A 12439-nucleotide genomic window follows, 5' to 3' on the forward strand; every position below is an offset into this window, starting at 1 on the left:
AAAAAAAAAAAAAAAAAAGATGCAATTCATTGCTCTGGGAAGTCTGCCCAGAATTAGTGTCCCACTAACTGTGACAGAAGAAATCTGGGTCTGATTCATGATTTCAGTGACAAAAAGCTTTGATCTTCTATCTAGATAACCTGAGAATCCGTTTATATTAAATAGAGGGTAGAGAGAAAACACTACATGACTATATGTATAAAACATACACTATCTTTATTGACAACCTGAAAAAAGAACTGTATCTATTCTTTTCACATTAGGATCTAGTTTGTCCTGGTTTTAACAGAAAGCTAAAGATTGAAGAGAGATGGAGACAGATAGGGGGTACAAACTGTTAACTCACTCAGCTACTAACTCCAAGACTGGAAATTGAAGTCCACCTAAAGGTACCTCAGAAGAAAGGTCTGGTGATCTACTTCCAAAAAACAAGCCACTTAAAACCCTAAGGAGCACAGTTCTACTCCAACATACATGAAGTCAACTTGATGGCAATTGGTTTTTAAAGACAAAAGGGGAGAAGGAAAAAATACAACCTCTAGGGTTCAAATCACTGTGCCAATGGCAAAAATTCAAAAGATAAATCTTACACAGAATATATCTGCTCCATGGAATACTTACTTGTCTGCTGAGTATTGCCACAGAAATATTCTAAGACTGTTCAATTACGTCAGTATGAACAAAAGGTTAAAAAACTTGACACAAGTTTGGGTAGGTTGCAAACAGGAGGAGGTATAATATTGACCTCAGTACCTATATAGATACTGTTGTTGTTGTTGTGTGCTGCCAAGTCAATTCTGACTAATGATGACCTTATATGACAGAGTAGAACCGCCCCAGAGGATTTTCTAGGGTATATGAGTCGGGGCCGACTCGACGGCACATAACAACAACAACAACAACAATCTTTACAGGCACAGATCTCCAGATCTTTTCTACTGCAAAGCCATGGGCAAGTGGGTTTTGAACCACCAGTCTTTTGGTTAGCAGCTGAGGGCTTTAACCATTTTACCAGCAGGGCTCCTTATATAGGTACTAAGAAACAAAATTTCACAGTAAGACCATCCAACCAAAATAAAGCTACTTAACTAGTCATAAATAATCAGAATTTATCAGCTGACATCTTATCCAAAAGGGTGCTGGCAAAAATCTTTAGAATCTTTACAACTCAAAGATCCTATTTGTTGGTAATATTAAATATTGCCAACACATGATAGAATACTATTTCAAGCATGCACTAGAATAAATCCAAGTCATGTAGACCTAAGAGAAAAATAATGTTAGATTTTACAAGAACCTAGCAGTAAATATGAGAACACATCAGCAAACATGTCAATATTTGCATAAGGCTTCTTATTAACAAGAATCACTAATAAATGTGAACTTCACAGTCTGGTGGAAAGTTGGATGAACCTACATGTTAACAAATAATTCATAAAGTTCTATCATTTTATGAATGATCACATATTTTTCTTCTTTTTCTGATGTTACCTAAGTTCTGAAACATACTTCAGAAATAAAAGTTAGAAAGCAGGAGATTCTTCACAAAAATTTAGATAATCTTTTGATTCTTATTTCAGATTTTCAAATCCCACTGAGGTGGACAAGAGAGAGATGCCCAACTTCTGAAATGCCACTGGAGTATTCAAGCATTTCATATGCTGCCACAGTCAATTCTCAAAGCCAAGTTCTATCCATTTGACAGATCATTACCTTTCGAATAAAGTTGACATGGCATTCACCCTTCTGTACAAGTGGAGGGCAGTTTGGCGGCACCTGGTAGGCAGTATGAGCTTGGCTCTGCTGTGCTGCATACAACACTGCTGACTGGAAATGCAGCTCAATGGAGTTCATGTCTCTGATCACATTGGTGATATCAAAGCTCTGAATCAAGAGGAAACAATACAGACAAACTCATGATGTGCTTTCATGGGTAAAATTTTAGATGTTGTTGTTGTTGTTATGTGCCATCGAGTCGAACGTGACTCATAGCGACCCTTCCTTGGGTTTCCGAGGCACTATCACTACAGAAGTAGATTGCCCAACCTTCCCTCTGAGGAGTGGCTGGTGTGTTTGAACCACCAGCCTGCTGGTTAGCAGCAGAATATATGAAGAATTATGAAAGATGCATAAGATAATTCAAATGTTTAGGTTTAGCCTCTTTATAGTAGGAAGCATCTCCAAAATATAAGTTATCTGCCCATTTTTATTTACAACCAAGCATAATTTCCCATACAAACACTTATCTCTAGGTTTTCCTTTCTATTTTTACTGCCAGAAGGATAGTCCTAGGGTAACGGAGTGAACAAAAAAAAATACCTCTTCCTTGGAATATCTGCTCTGGCTATTTAGAAATGGCACTGAACTGCCAAGGATTTCCTAGACACTCATGACAACCTGACCCTGTGGTATAATTAGTATGTATTTCTAAGTCTTAAGTTATTTTTGTTCTGAAAAGTCTACCCTTGAAAGGGAAGAGAGATCAGGATACAATCTTTTTGTATAATTATTTTAGAAAGAAAGGAATTTTTTTCTTTCTTTTTGTATTCTTTATCATGGTAAAAATACATATAACAAAACATTTGCCATTTCAACATTTTTTCATGTATAATTTAGTGACATTAGTTATAACCATCATGTTGTACAATCACCACCACTATCTACTTCCAAACTTTTCCATCTTCCTTAACGGAAACTAAGTGCCTACTACACAATGAGGAATGATTTCTATAAAAAAAAATTGTCAGTTCTTTGATTCCCGTGAAACTGTAATTCTTGCTATAAGGCTAAGAGAATCCTCCTTGGTGTGCATTTACTGGTATCACAGTTAATACCAATAGCCGCTCTAGGGAAACACATCGTGCAAACTGGGAGATCAAAGCTTTTGGATAAACGATACTAGTTGCCACAGAGTTGATTCTGACTCATGGCCCCCATCTATGTCAGAGTATAACTGTGCTCCACAGGGTTTGCAGTGGCTGATTCTTCCAAAGAAGATGACCAGGGGGACAAACAGTAGACCAGGATTAAAACATTACCATGCACAAATTGGAGCCCCTGAGTGGTGGCAACAGTTCACTAACTGTTGACTGGCTGCTAACCAAAAAGTTCAAGGTTTGTGTCCACTCAGAGGCACCTCGGAACAAGGGCCTGACAATCTACTTCCTAAACTTCAGCCACTGAAACCCTACGAAGCACAGTTTGACTCTGGCACACATGGAGTCAACATGAGTCAGAACAGACTCAACACCATAAATTATCCAACTTTCAAACTATCCAACTTCAGTTTCTTCCTTTCCATAATAGGTACAATACCACCTACATCATAAGGATGCTTTAAAGTTTAACTTAAATGAGATTATATAAGTAAAGCATTTCACACATATTATGCACTTGCATACAAAATCTTTTTTCTCTCTCCACCTCTCTCCCCCACTTCACTTCCTGCTGTGCTATGTTATCCCTAAGCACCTGACACAGGGAGCCACTGTACAGCATGATCCCACTAAGGCCTATTATTACCAGAGGCACTCGTGGTAAACAGTATTTGAATGAACTAACTGAACAATAGGAGCTCTGGTAGCATAGTGCCTAAGGCACTTGACTGCTAACCAGAAGGCTGGCGGTTCAAACCTACCAGCCACTCCTTGGAAGGAAGGTTGGGCAATCTATTTCCGTAGTGATACTGCCTCAGAAACCCAAGGAGGGGTCACTATGACTTGGGTCTGACTCGACGGCACATAACAACACAACAATAACTGAGTAACAAATGAAAATCTTACATGGAACTCAGCAACAATTAAAACAAACTGATCTCAGCATTGTAATGTCTACCACATTAACTCCCTGATCCTCTGAATGTTTTCAAGTTATCAAGTTGGAGAGCAGGTAGATATTATATTCCAAATAGCCTAATACACTAATCAAGCGCTCACTAAATGAACAGCTTATAAAATGTTCCTACATGATACATCACACACAGTAGGCACTTGACATGTGTTATTTCCTCATTTCCTCCACTCCAATTCCTACCCCTAGAATATACCTACTGGTGACTAGTAACTAGACACCAACTAGAAGTTGAACTGGTCTAGTAACCAGACCACCAATGTTGAAATTGGTATTAGATATGCCAAAAAAAAAACCTATTGCCATCAAGTCAATTCCAACTCATAGTGACCTCTATTGGGTTTCAGAGGTGGTAAATCTTTATGGAAATAGATTGCCCGGTCCTCCTTCCACAGAGTGGCTGATGGGTTTGAACCACAAAGCTTCTGGTTAGCAGTCAAATGCCTTAGGCATTTGCCACTGCAGTTCTTTGTTACTAGATATTAAAAAAAAAAAAAAGAAAAACTCACTGCTGTTGAGTTGGATCCAATTCATAGCGACCCTCCTTGGGTTTCCGAGGCAGTATCACTATGGAAGTAGATTACCCAATCTTCCATCCGAGGAATGGCTGGTGGGTTTGAACCTCCAGCCTTCTGGTTATCACTCAAATGCCTTAGGCACTATGCCACCAAAGCTCCCATTATTAGATATAATCCTCATTAAATTACATATTTTCTTGATTTATTAGAATTTCAATATATTCTTCTCTATATTTCAGAACAAGATTTCTTTGAAATACTACTTTCCTATGTGTAATAAGAATGACATTCATTTTATTCTGTAGAATTATAAATTTTAAAAGGCTTTGGATAAAAGCAGCTGTAGGCAAGAATCTTTGCAAAATTGTTCACCAAATATTTTGTCATTATGATAACAAGCGTTAAACAAATTATTTAAATTTATAAATCAAAACTAGTGCTTTTTCTAAACATTTTGTTAGGGTTTTTTTTTAAATATTATAAACTATGAAATACCATAAAACTCTGAATAAATTTTACTATGAATTAACAGCATTTTAACTGAAAATTTTAAAATGTTATAAGGATCCAAGGAATATTCTGGATATTCCAAATAACACAGAAGGGGATAGCATTTGTTGAACGCTTTCTATGTGCCAAGAACTGTAACCAACCATTTTTATATAACAGTGTATTAAATCCTCAGAATAAATGTATGGGGTATGCAGTGTTTTCACCATTTTCACGTATGTGGCAACTAAGGCTCAAAGAAGCATTGTAACTTACCCAGTGTTCCAAACAGCTTGAGTTTGTCTGCACGGCCAATTAAGCACTTACCTTTCTCTTCTCACAGTAACAATACAAACATGCGTAAGTGAGGTGTGTTTTTAACTGAATGTAATTATATACTTACGTATCTATTGAACATATTGTCTGTTTTGCCAATAGTGACATTATTCAGCAGGATTTTTGTGACTGTGTCAATGCCCTCAAAAATCAGATTCACTTTTTGCCATTTGCTAAAAAAAGAAAAGATTTTTAAAAACAAGATATATATAACATTCACTTAGATAAATCTTATTTTATTTATTAGTTAAGAACTGACAAAATAAATATTTCTTAGAAAATATACATTCTTAAAAAGCAGTTCTCAATGAAATTTTCAGAAGTATTGGTTTAATATATTTTTATGTTCTTTGAGTGATCCAGCTTATCTCTCTTCATAATAAGTCATCTCCACAAAATTGGAAGCACAACTTAAAATTTCTGAATGCACTGATTTATTTCTAGTTATTTCAAAAACTTTTTATGAGAATCAAATTAAAGAATAGACACAAAATATTGCATTTACTGACATCTATGAAAGAACACATTAACCAGATAACAAGTATTTATGGGTGAAAATTATGTGCCCGGCACTCTACCAAGCCTCACAAGGAACTAAAATAGTCTCTATAGTTAGGGAATCTGCAATCTGGTTGGCATTCAAGCCTAAAACACAGGAAACAAACAGACTCTCTATCTGTTCTATTATGTAATACGATTTTGTTGGTTTAGAGTTTAAGTGCTATCACAGTTTATGTTACAGGGAAAGGCTTCAAGAAAGAAACAGGAACTTAAAGATGGGTAAAATAAATAAAATGCAGTGTATCTATACAATAGGGTATTATTCAGCGTTAAAAAGTAATGAAGTATTAATATATACTACAAGATGGATAAACCTTGAAAATATCATTAGGCTTATAGAAAGATACCAGGCACAAAGGATCTCATATCACATGATTTCATTTATAAGAAAGGTACAGTATAAGCAAATCATAAAGATGGAATATAGAGTAGTTGTCTAGAGCTGGAATGGATGTAGGAGGATGGGGAAAATAGGAAATGACTACTAATGAATTTCACCTTTTTGAAATGATGAAAATGTTCTAAAATTGGGATATGGTTATATAAATCTTTGAGTATACTAAAAACCAATGAAACATATACTTCAAATAGGTAAATTGTACAATATGTGCATTATATCTCATTAAAGGCATTATTTAAAAAAAAAAGAAAAGATGAGTATAAATGCCTAGGTAGAGGGTAGATGCCGGGGGCTGGGGGGAGGGGAGTGGGAAAACAAGGGCATGCTAACATTAACAGAATTGATTCAGAAGCAGAATTTGTGCTGGCAGTTAAGGGAAGAAAGCTGGACAGGTGGAGGGAGGAAGTGTAGAGTGGTACAGGGACAGAAAAGATTCAACTGTATTTTCAACCAGAGATTCATGGAAAAAATTAGTCCAAGCAACTGGTACACCATGAGATCCTCAGCCTATAAGACTATGAGACCAGAAGAACTAGATGGCTCTTGGCTACCACTGTCAATCACTCAGAGGGGCATCTATGTAGGACATCCTGGATAGAAAGGGAGAACAATGTGGAACAAAACTCAAAATCATTTAAAAAAAAAAAAAAAAGAGGGCCAGGTTTGCTCGTCTGATAGAGCCTGATGGAACCACTGAGACCTATGGACCCTACCTGCCCTTCAGATCGAGAATTAAACCCACTCCTGTGGCTTCCAGCCAAACAGAAGACAGGCATATGAGCTCAACATTTACATTAGGCCTTGGAGAAAACAATCATGGGAGAACAGAAGGGCTTGTATGCACAAGGAGACAGCTCAGGGGGCAGGAAACATGGAGGGAAAGACACAGGGAAGAGGTAACTATGGGGAGGAAATGGGAGGGGAGCTGTTGCACTGTGGAAAATTGTAGTCAATGTATGTGACAAAGTGTATGTGAGCTACTGCACGGAATGTGAATTTGCTCTGTAAACTTTCACCCATATCACAATTTTAAAAAAAGAAAAATACTTGTGAGCAGTCATTCAAGTTTTAACTATTGGCCTCTCCTCATCTGGAGCAAAGAAGAGTCAAGAAAATCAAAGACACATGGAAACAGTTAGTCCAAAGGACTAAAGGACCATGAGAACCTCAGCCTATAAAACCTGAAACCAGAAGAACTAGATGGTACCTGGCTATCAATGCCAGCCACTCAGAAAGGGATCAAAATTGGAGATCCTGAATAGAGTGGGAGAAAAAATGTGGAAAAAAATTAAAACATATTAAAAAAAAAAAAAAACTAGCTTACGGTCAGAGAGAGACTGATGAATCAAGTCTATGGCCCCTACTTACTCTTGGACCCTGGAATTGAACTCACTCCTGTGGCTTAACTCTCAGCCAAACAAAAGACAGGCCTACAAGCAGAACAACTATACCAGGGAGATGCACTCCTTAGAACAATCAACCATGGGAGATCAGAAGGGCAGTATTTGCACAGGGAGAAATGTAGGGAGGCAGGGATGCATATGTAAGAACACAGGGAAAAGGTAATCACAGGGAGGAAGTGGGAGGAGAGCTATTACACTGTGGGGATCGTAATCAGTGTCACAAAATGTCTATGAACTGTTAAATGTAAAAGAAATCTGCTTTGTAAAATTTTACCCAAATAATAAAAGTTAAAAAAAAAAAAAAGAAGAAGAAGAAGAAGAACTGGAAGCATAGTAACTCCAGAAAAGAACCGGAAGCACAGTAACTCCATGACATTGAGATCAATATACTGGCTTTATTTTTCTTTTAAAAAAAAAAAAGTAAATAATTATCCAATAGCAAAAAGATGGAAAGAACCTAGATGCCTATCAACAGAATAATGGATAACCAAACATGGTACATACACACAATGGAATACTATGCAACACTAAAGAATAATGTGGAATCTGTAAAACAACACAGAACATGGAAGATGTTGGAGGACATGCTGAGTGAAAATAAGTCGATCACAGAAGGAAAAATATAGTATTAGTTATTATTGTAAAAAGTCAAAGAAAAGTTTATATATGGAAGGTAACTGTCTTTGTTGGTTACCAGGGGTGTGAGGGGAGGGGAGGGAATACTGTGAAAAAAAAAAAAAATGCATTGACCTATGTCACTTTAGTTTTGTGTATTTCACTATACATAAATTATATTTCAGTAAAATGTATTTTTTTTAAATCATAATGAAAAATAAATCAGTAAATAATTATCAAAAATGGTCATATCAAAAATTAATTTAACAAAAATTTAGCAATAGTAGTGATATATATAATTGAGTTACAGTCTGCCTCAAAAGCAAATACCTAACAAACATAACTGAAAACACTATCTATGCTTCTCCTCATGGCCTTACAAATAAGGCCAAAGACATAGATTCAGTATCTGGTTAGCACCACACAGAACAAATGACATACATCTTATCCTACCCAACAATATTATAAATGTGTACACTTCACTAATTACTAGAAGCAGAGAGGAGAAAATACAGACAAAAGAATGGGACTGGGGCTAGGGAACCCCATTAGCACCCCTTGAAAAATAATTCAGTAAGAAACAATTTCATGAGTGGAGATCAGTGGCACTGTCATCAAAATAAAACATAAATCTGTTTTAACTTTTGTAGTTTAAGGCTTTAATCTGACTGAGTTCTCTAAAGAAAACAAAATAAAAGATTATTGCTTAAACAGAAAAGGAAGAAAAGCTCCTTAAATAAAATAAAATAAAATAAATACACACATACCTAATGTCAAAGGGGATTTTAAATTTCTTGCTATAGGTCCAGTTATCCAAAGCAATCCATCTGTAGTTAATGTCATTAAACCTGTAGTAAGGATCCTGTTGATACAAGGTAAAAATCATGGTAGATGGTTAAATATGTAAGTATAAATAAATAAAAATAAACATAATTAAATTATTACCAACAGCTATTTGTTGTTGTGTTATTGTTTTGTGCCATCAAGTCATCTCTGACTCATAGTGACCCCTCCTTGGGTTTCCGAGGCAGTATCACCACGGAAGTAGATTGCCCAATCTTCCTTCCAAGGAATGGCTGGCGGATTTGAACCACCAACCTTCTGGTTGGCAATCAAGTCCCTGAGGCACTACGCCACCAGAGCTCCCTAAAAATTCTTGAACTCTTGACCTAGAAATACAAAGTTCAGATGATTAACACCAAAAAAATGTAAGAAAAAAATTCCAATTAAATACTTGAATGAATTCTGATAAGGAAATAGTATACTATTTGAACATGTGTACAGATTAAGATTGGATTCCCATGTTAAAACCAAACACAGAACCTTCAAGGTATTACCAAAGATTGAAAGAGAAAGTTTCTGGTGTGTAGCTACCAGTCTTTTATTGCCCTGTAGCTCTCCCTTTGCTTATAGCTACCACTACCCTAGTTGGCCTCCAGGAGGAATCTTCTCTTTTACTGCCCAGAGTTCAAAAATGACCTGGTAGCATAGTGCCTAAGGCACTTGATTGCTAACCAGAAGGCTGGCGGTTTAAACCCACCAGCCCCTCCTCGGAAGGAAGGTTGGGCAATCTACTTCCGTAGTGATACTGCCTCGGCAACCCAAGGAGAGGTCGCTATGAGTCGGGTCCAACTTGACGGCACATAACAACAACTAGAACAGGAGTAATTCTGGGAAGATGTCAGCATAAACAAACCACCATTCCAACCATTCCCAACAAACAAGAAATACACCAAGGAAACAGTGCTCGGCTTTGAGAAACTCTGAATCAGCGTGCAAAGGAAAGCAGCAGTGAACTGCAGACACACAAGCATAGAAAAATCAACAGGTTGTATATGGTAGGAAAATTGCTGCCCCCAACATCCTTGCCCCTTCCCAAGACACACTGCCACTGGCTGCTGTAAACTAGGTTAGTGGCCCCAGGAAAACAGCATACTTCCCTAAGCACCACATCCCTTGCCTGTACAATGAGACAGGATCCCAAGCTTCTGCCCTAAAATCAACAAGGCAGACCTCCCTAGTGGTCTATTTGGAATATGCCAGCATCTCTTCCACCCAAACACTTAGTTGCAAGCCTACTGTGAATTGTTACACAATGGTTAAAGTTGCAAGTAGTTACTGGAATTGTTACAAAAGACCCTTGCAGTGGAGTCTGCTTTCAGTCAACACTTCATCTGCCTCCCTGTGCACCTCATAGCTCATACCTCTAAAAACAAAAGGACAGACCTCACTGGGGATCAGTTTGTCTCTGTCTGCTTCCCCTTACAGTAAGTGCTGAAAATTGCTGACAGAGGTTACTGTGTGCTAGGAAGCAGGCATGGTGAGTGGATGCTACACCCACAGCCAACATACCACAGAGGGGGATCAGAGAGCAACAAAGTAGACCTCCTCAGCAGACCATTTGGAGCATGACAACCCCTGCTCCAATCAGTAACTGTCTGCTGATGGACTGATATGACTTCCTATGGAAAGTTCCTTACAGGGGGTGTGTCACCTAAGTAGAGACTGTTCTCCCACCACCACAGGGCCACAGGAGCTCTGAAACAAACAATACAGATCTCTCAGAGGTACTTCTGGGGAGTGCTAGCCCCTCCACCACCTGATATATAGGAATGTCTGCCTGTGCTTCCCCTGAATGCCAGCTCAGATACAAGGAGCCCTCACAGAACAGGGAAGGAAACTTCAAACAAAACCAGAGGGCAACACCCAGCCCCACAGGGGCATTGCTTGGTGTGTATTTTCTGACTGAAAACTTGACTGCAGAAACAGAGAAGGGGATGGAGTAATAACTAGAGACTATACCCCCTGGTGCACAGAATGGTTGTTGTTGCTATTATGTGTCATCACGACCTCTCCTTGGGTTTCTGAGGTGGTATCACTACAGAAGTAGATTGCCCAATCATCCTTCTGAGGAGTGGCTGGTGGGTTTGAACTGCCAGCCTTCTGGTTAACAGTCAAGTGCCTTAAGCACTATGCCACCCACCAAAGCTCCTACAGAGAATGATTAGTACACTGTATCTCTCCTGAGTGGTAGCGCTTGCTAGTGGACTAACTGACCATAGCACATTCTCTGGTGTTTTTAGGAGAGATTGAAAGTTCAAAAACAGGATCTGAAATTTTCAGATCCCAATTAAACTAGGGAGGGAAAAAGAACTATCACATAGAGGGAGAGGAAATAGTAAGCAAAGGTCAAAGGCTCTGCACACCTAAGAGTTTCTTGCAGGTAAAGATACTAAATACTGGGAAAAACTGAGAAAGTTAACATCTTTGAAATTTCTAATGCCCCAGTGGGGGAAAAAAAAATCACAAGATACAGAAAGAACAGAACACCAACAGCCCCTCCATATGAACATGATAAAAAAGTGAAAGTACATCTAGAGATAATCAAATAATGAAAGAAAAAAAAATGGAAGAATATAAAACAACATAAAATATAATTAAAGAGCTAAGGGAACACAGATAAAGAGCTAAAAGAAATAAGGAAAACAATGGAAGAACAAAATGAGGATCTTAAAAAAAAGGTATTTCAACTGAAAAGAACAATAACTGAAATGAGAAAAAAATAGAAGGATTTAATCAGGAATAAGAAAGAATCAGTGAATCAGAGGATAAGATAGTTAAAATTACAGATGCTAAAGACCAACAAGAATGGAGGCTCAAAAAGGCTGAGCCCAGTTTAATGGAATTATAGGACAAGACCAAGAAACCTAATATATGTATCATGAGAACTCCAGAAGGAGAAGAGACAGAGAAAAGGGTTGAAAGAATATTTGAAGAAATAATCACAGAAAATTTCCCCAATTTAACAAAGGACATGAATCTACAAATCCAAGAAGCTCCAAGAACCCCAAGCAGGCAGGATAAACTCAAAAAGATCTACACAAAACTACATCATAGTTCCCACCACTGTCAAGCCAATTCCAACTAGTAGAGACACTGGAAAACAAAGTAGAACTGTCAAGTTTCCAAGGCTGTAAATCTTTACAAAAGCAGTCTGCCACATCTTTCTCCCGCAGAACAGCTGGTAGTTTTGAACTGTCGATCTTTGGGTTAGTAGTTGAGCACTTAATAACTGCACCATCAGGACTTCTTATATAATAGGTTCTCAAAAATTAAAGATAAAGATTATAATCTGGGGGGGAGCAGAAGATGGCGGACTAGATAGAAGGACTGCACAGACCCTCTTCAACAAAGAAAAGGAAAACCAATTGACACAGACACAGAAGTTATTCTTGGACCCCTGAGCCTTGAAGAGAAGGATTCAGAAG

General features: G+C 37.8%; 1 protein-coding gene across 1 annotated transcript in view; it reads right to left on the reverse strand.

Moving 5' to 3' along the window:
- Positions 1 to 12439, reverse strand: part of MANBA (mannosidase beta) — a 279621-nt gene that overhangs the window by 225327 nt on the left and 41855 nt on the right. The window contains exons 2-5 of the mRNA XM_007953653.1: positions 8939 to 9033; positions 5260 to 5365; positions 1714 to 1884; positions 1492 to 1498 (exon numbers count right to left, since the gene is read on the reverse strand). Coding sequence (XP_007951844.1) covers positions 1492 to 1498; positions 1714 to 1884; positions 5260 to 5365; positions 8939 to 9033 — 379 coding nt within the window. The remainder of the gene's footprint in view (positions 1 to 1491; positions 1499 to 1713; positions 1885 to 5259; positions 5366 to 8938; positions 9034 to 12439) is intronic.

The sequence above is a fragment of the Orycteropus afer genome, unplaced genomic scaffold (genome assembly GCF_000298275.1).
Source record: "Orycteropus afer afer isolate SDZICR_OR568_19922 unplaced genomic scaffold, OryAfe1.0 scaffold00403, whole genome shotgun sequence".
NCBI lineage: Eukaryota > Metazoa > Chordata > Mammalia > Tubulidentata > Orycteropodidae > Orycteropus > Orycteropus afer.